Genomic DNA, 6,344 nt, shown 5'->3' with positions numbered 1-6,344 from the left:
TTAGCGCTTGTGCCAATCAGTGGCTTATTGCTCAGTGACATTGTAATGCGTGTTAAAACATGACCGCTGAAATAATTGTTAATTAACAATTATTTTGTGTTTCGGAATGGAAATTAAATTATATATTTTTATTCTCAACATTTTCTTGATAATGTGTGTTTTGTTTTATTTATTTATCAGACACATTGTTGATATAGCAATGTTACAGCGGTTATAAACAACTTGCAATTTATTAACACGTGTTTGCCGTCGTAGAATGGATGAAAACATTTTGTGCGTAAAATTCCTGGTGATGGTAAAAGATCAGAGCCACCGTGGACATGATCAGACCTGTTCAATGGCCGGAGATGCGTCTAGGTGGGCTGCGCTTGTTTCCCGCCCTCGCTCCTATGGCAACCCAATAGATCAGCATCATCATGAATATTCAGAAGATCAGAGAGCCTCAGGACGGAGGATGGCGGTGATGTCAGCGGTCCTTGACTGCTGATGTAGGTTACATGATTGCGCTGCATTGTTTATTATTGGCAGGCGTTAGGGATCTTGAGGGTGGAGGCGAGGGCATGCCTCACCATCCATGACCTCCGCGCATCTCCTCTCCGTCCGTCGGCACGTCTCGCTCTCTCCTGTCATGGTGAGGTGGCTCCAAACTGCTTTTTTTCTATGACTTTCTGTGGTCCTGATGGAATAGAGAGATTTAGTGCCTTTCAACAGGAGTGGCGTGGTGAATCCACTGTTACAACTGTACGGGAGGCTGTTTGAGCTGGCAGGTAATGTTCGAGATGATCTTCCTGCATGTGCCGCGCTTGCCACAGCACGGTGTGTGTCATGTGCATCAGTAAAATGGTAGTAGGCACAGATATTAGGTCGAGACTGTTCGTTCTCAGTCAAAGATAGGCAGCTTCTTGGCAATAGTCACAACATCAACAATACAAAACTGGACTCGTTGTCATTGAACTGATCCTAGCACTGTTTCAATGTCATAATGGACAGGTTGCATTCTTCCATGCGTAAAAGGCTCTACAGTTTGCCACAGCACATCGGGCAAAAAGCCTCTATCATGGGTGATGGGGAAGACGGCGACAAGGACACCAGGAGAAAGAGCATCAGGATGAAGCCCCTGCATTCGCCGACCTCCGGCGGAAGCTGCGGGGGCTTCGGAGAAACTAAAAGCGGAGACGCGGTGATCATGGAGACGGACATGGGCAGACCCATGAAGACCAGTTCAAACGGAGACTGCCGGAGGTTCCGCGGCAGCCTTTCCTCCATCACCAGTCGGCACGTCCACGACTCGGATTCGGCGGAGGAGAAGCGTCTCATAACCGAAGGAGACCTGACCCCGAGTGAGGAGAGCCCCCCTGGAGCGGCTGGTGGAGGCGCGGAACAAGGGGCGCGAGGCGGCGCGAGCGGCGCGGGGACCGGCGCCAGCCTGCACGAGACTCCCGCTCCGCAATCAGGGTTCATAAAGTTGGATGGCATCGAACAAATTCTGCCGGACGACGAAAGATATTACCAAGCAGGTTTCATGCACAGGCAGTTTGGAGCCATGTTGCAACCAGGGGTCAACAAGTTTTCTTTAAGGATGTTTGGAAGCGAGAAAGCAGTGGAACGGGAACAAGAGCGGGTCAAATCTGCCGGGTTTTGGATTATTCACCCCTACAGTGATTTCAGGTAACACTACTAACAATAATAACATTTAAAAGTGGTTGATCAAACCCTTAAAAGTAAAGTAAATCTTAATGTGAGTGACAAGCTAATTGTTTAGAGTAAAGTTTACAGATCATTATACAGATAATGCAATATATTTGCTTAAATCCGTGCTGCAACTTCAAAATCATTAATATTTTTCATTTGTTCAAAAAAAAGTGGGGTCTTAAGGGTAGATACAAATTATTCCTGGGAGGATGAGAGTGACCCTGTAAACCCCGACAGTAAATCTGTACTGAAAAGAAATTTGTTAAATCAGAGGTCAGTAGGATTGAAAGCAAAATGTGATTAGTGTCATCTTATACTGATATATAAATCATGACATTTTTTTCTGCAAATTCAGACATTCAGGAATTAAAGGCATATAATACACTTTTTAAATATTTTTTAGTAACACAACTGCTGTAGAAAAATACTAATAACCTTTCTCAATAAGAGCAACAGAAACTTCTGGAAATTGCTTTTTATTTCTATTTCTATATTTCTAAGTCTCATATTCAAAGTATGCCTTTTTTGCTACTGAAAGCTTTTTAAAAAAACTGTAGAGGTGCTGTTTGGATCTTAGATAGAAACCACTCACTTTCACTCATCATTAATTAAGTTGTGTCCTTGAGAATGACAGTTGCGCTGTAGGTTTGGTGAGCACTACTCAGATGCTTGTGAGAAGATACCTGTGATGGCTCACACATCCATGAGACTGCATGTTGGATGATGTGTAGTTGGGGTGATCTGGCCTATCTCAGTGGCCCTGGAGAACAACTGTAGATCTGTTTGGCCGTATATGTGCATTACGTGATTTTTTTAAACAGTAATGGTATTATGTAGAATAGGGCATTTGTTTACAAGCTGATAATGATGGTTAACACTAGAGCTCCTAGAGAAGCGAAAAATTTCACAGGGCTAGGTAGGGTCCATGTAGCCCACTCCCCTGCTGTGAAGGGATTAACGCCCATTGGATATTGAGTTGATAGTGATGGCTCTTATTTTATTTGTTTATTTTTGAGAGAAAAATAAACAAGACATTGACTGACTGAAAATTGATTATGGGCTTTGAATAGGAAATAAAACATTGATTTCATCACACATCTCACCTAATTGCTTGTAAATTGCAGATGCATATCATGATATATTTTATTTGTTCTGTTGAATGTAAGATGAGAGTCTAGCACTTCCTAAACTGCGTGGTGTTCCTGAAACAGTGATAACAGTATCAGTGCTTTCCTCCCTCATACACAATACACTGGATTTCCAGGATTAATTGTGGCTTAGCTTCTGCTTACAAACACCTCAGTAATTACTACCTCTTACACCACCTCAAGGTCAAGCAATGGGAGGCACAAAATGGAAACCCTGGACAATATGACGTCCTCAGACAAGTGTCCACTGCACGAGGACTAATTTACGAGTCTGTTTATCTTCTTCTGGTGCTTTAAGAGTTTGCAATCTTACATTATGCGTTGTCTGTTTGAGGACAGAATGCTCTGTCTGGAAATCTTCGGTTCGGACTTCTGCCGCGTTTACTAACGCACTTTGAACCCGTGACCGTCAACCTCTGCTTTGACGCAGGCGCGTTCCTTTAAGATGCGTGTCCGGGCCTGGGTGACGGGTGCGGGATCAACACGCATGCGCACCGGAGCCAGCTCTCTCTCTCTCTCTCGCTGAGGCGGTGGTCGAGAGAGCCTCAATTAAAAGCGTCTCACTCTCCTCCTCCCACCACCCCCCACCACATGCTTTTGCTGAGTTAGGTACGGCACCGCGGTGTAGTCGCATGTATCGCGTCTCTGCCCTTTGTAGTAGGTTCCGGTGGAGCAGGCCCTGCGATCAGCCTCCTGGGGACCCTTGGGACCAGGCCTGGCCCAACCGAACATACCGCACCACGCCTCACCGCACCACATCCCAAACATATAGCGCCGTGATGCGTTATAGGTCTCCCGTGTGGGTGAGGGGGCACACATCGACGCTTCAATCAGATCATTATAAGAGTAACCGGAATAACGAAGCGGTGCAGGAGAGATCCCCGGGGTAGTTTCGAGAAATTTACCTCGCAAGACTTTTTGAATGCTTTCGACAAGGTCACCGATGCTCCAACCCGCAGGCCCTCATGGCCATCGCCTGCTGTTGGATACCACAGCAAATCTGTAATCGTCTGTTAATGGTACAGAGGGCGCATGTAGTCATGATCAGTTTGATGAACGAAGGCATTTGTTGATGTTTCCAGTTATGGTATTAAAGATGTTGCAGATTTTATGAAGCGATTCCACAGTTGTAGCCATGGGTCTGTGAAATCCCAAAAGATATTGATTGCTTTTGGTTGGAGCTGTTATTGCAATTGAATGTGGCATGTACAATAATAAACAAATTGTAATAGAAAGTTGAGTAATGGGAAGAAAACCTGGTGATATTTGAAAAAAAAAGTTACAGTTACATCAAACCTTTGCAAAGCCACTGGGAACCACACATAAGGATGACTGAAGGGATCCAGCACTATTGCTTATATTGTATTAAATAACTACAGATGGATGCATCTTTGAGGCAAAAGTGGGATTATAAATGGCATCGTAATCCAATCTGTAGGCTTGTTTCTGGCACCACAGCCATGTGATTTCTTCAAATGCTCACTTGCAAGCTAGTGTTCATTTGCAAATGAACCAATCCCTATGGACATCAACTTAGCCAGCAGACTTTCACTGTGATTGGTGATGCTTTAGTGATTGGCCATCAAGAGAGGAAGTACATGGGAAGTTCAGAAATAGCCGTGCAACTTAGCAGGCAAATTTAGATGCTAAATCTTCAAGAGTCTTATGTATAATCATGTGATTCGAAACCTGATGGATAGTTCACTGTGGAACTACATTTAATTCTCCTGCAAGTCTCAGAAAAGAGAGTGTTTTAACATTAAAGCTTTTAAATTAAGTTCTCATTAAGCCCTTTCTGTCTACAGAGCACAGAGGTGAGAAGACAGCCAGGGACAGGGTTGGTCTTCTGTGACTGCCACTTAGGAGTTAGGAGTTCTTAGGAGCCACTCTCTCTTCCAGCTCTGAACATTACTTCCTTCTTCTATTTCTCTCTCACTTTCTCTCCCAGTCTCTCTCTCCCTGTCTCTCTTTCTCTGTCTGTCTCACCTGCTCTCATTCTCTTCTAGCTCTGAACATTGCTTCTTTCCAATTTCTCTCTCTCTCTCTCTCTCTCTCTCTCTCATCCACTCTCACTTTCTGAGAGACTACACTTTTTTTCACCAGGCTTTTATTCATCTCGCATAACCCACCCTGTCTCCCAAAAGAGACTTACCTCTGCATTAAAAAATAGAGAGTGAGAGTGAAAGATAGAGAGAAAGAGAGAGATAGACAGACAGACAGTGAGAAGAGGAAGTGAAAGTAAGAAAAAAAAAGAAAGGAGTCATCTGTCCCTAGGTTTATCTTTCTTCCTCTTTTCTGTGGCTCCAGTGGAATACATTAAAGCAAAGTAGAACAGATTTAGAATACAGAATGCACATTAGGGTTTTTCATCCATTACACACATACATGCAGAGAGTGAGAGAGAGAACCTTGATTTCTTGTCTTCTCACCCACATAAATGTTTTCTGGATAGCTTCTTTTATCTGTTTATGTGTTATGTGTAAGTTTACCTCTGCATGGATTAATCTATAAAGCAGAAAATCTATTTTAAAGTGGTAAAATATTGACGATATGACTTTCTCCAAAGTCAGGAAGTGCAGGTGAAAGCATCTGAGCATTGCATTGTGGGATTCTATTGCATTCTGTTACTAAATGACATTTGACATTTGTTCATTGAATACCTTACAGGTATGCAGTCTGAGGCCAACAGAGTTTGTTTTCACAAGCTTATACTGTATGTCTTCATCTGATTTCTTTATACAGTTCTCTCAGGCACTAATTCACTAATTTCGAGCTCCAGGCTGATGTACTGCCAAGGTTCATAGTTTCCCTCCACTAACACACTTGATTAAAATCAACAGCTACTCATCGGCTCTGTGATGAGCTTAATCAGCTGTGTTCGAGTGGGGAAGACATTATCCAAGAGGGAAGGAGTGGCGATGTGAAATCAGAGATCCGTGGCCTACAGTGCCGTAAAGAACATGATGGTCTCTTTTTGTGGTCTCACATCTTATTGGTAGTAACTGATGGCTCGGATATGTTGATGCTGGGGTAATGTATACACAAACACACACTTACACACACACACACACATACACACACACACACACACACACACACACACACACACACACACACACACACACACACACACACACACACACACACACACACACACACACACACTAGTAGATCAAATGACAGTGTCTGATCCTCTCACCAGGTTTTGATTACATTTGATTGCTGGGTGCATTACTGTATTGATTTGTTTAGGTCTGGCAGTCTTCACACCAGTGACTGATGCATTTGAAAATGAGACATGGAAACAAAGAAGACTGAACCACCATCTTATTACTGTAAGACACTGACTTTGCACCTGTACTCAGTGGTCATTACGTTAGGTGCATTTGTACAATGTATAATTATTGGACTTGTTTAATCATGCAGACACTCTTTGCTCCATGAACGTCTGGTCAGTTTCTGACCACAGAAGCGCTGCTAACCTGATATTATTCCTGTCATGGA

The 6,344-nt window shown here is 43.4% G+C and overlaps 1 protein-coding gene across 3 annotated transcripts in view; it reads left to right on the top strand.

The window, feature by feature from the left end:
- Nucleotides 1–243: 243 nt before the first annotated feature.
- hcn4 (hyperpolarization activated cyclic nucleotide-gated potassium channel 4) overlaps nt 244–6,344 on the top strand; it is a 76,334-nt gene continuing 70,233 nt past the window's right edge. For 2 of the 3 annotated variants that reach the window (XR_013125020.1, XM_076989413.1), the window contains exon 1: nt 244–1,668. Coding sequence is in view for 2 of the 3 variants with exons in the window: in XM_076989413.1 (XP_076845528.1) it covers nt 983–1,668 (686 nt within the window). In the remaining variant the exon portion in view is untranslated. The remainder of the gene's footprint in view (nt 1,669–6,344) is intronic. The other variant, XM_076989424.1, reaches the window with a different exon arrangement.

Source organism: Brachyhypopomus gauderio, chromosome 2, assembly GCF_052324685.1.
Source record: "Brachyhypopomus gauderio isolate BG-103 chromosome 2, BGAUD_0.2, whole genome shotgun sequence".
In the NCBI taxonomy this organism is placed as follows: domain Eukaryota; kingdom Metazoa; phylum Chordata; class Actinopteri; order Gymnotiformes; family Hypopomidae; genus Brachyhypopomus; species Brachyhypopomus gauderio.
Note: the sequence above shows the minus strand (reverse complement) of the source record. Positions and strands in the feature narration are given on the sequence as shown.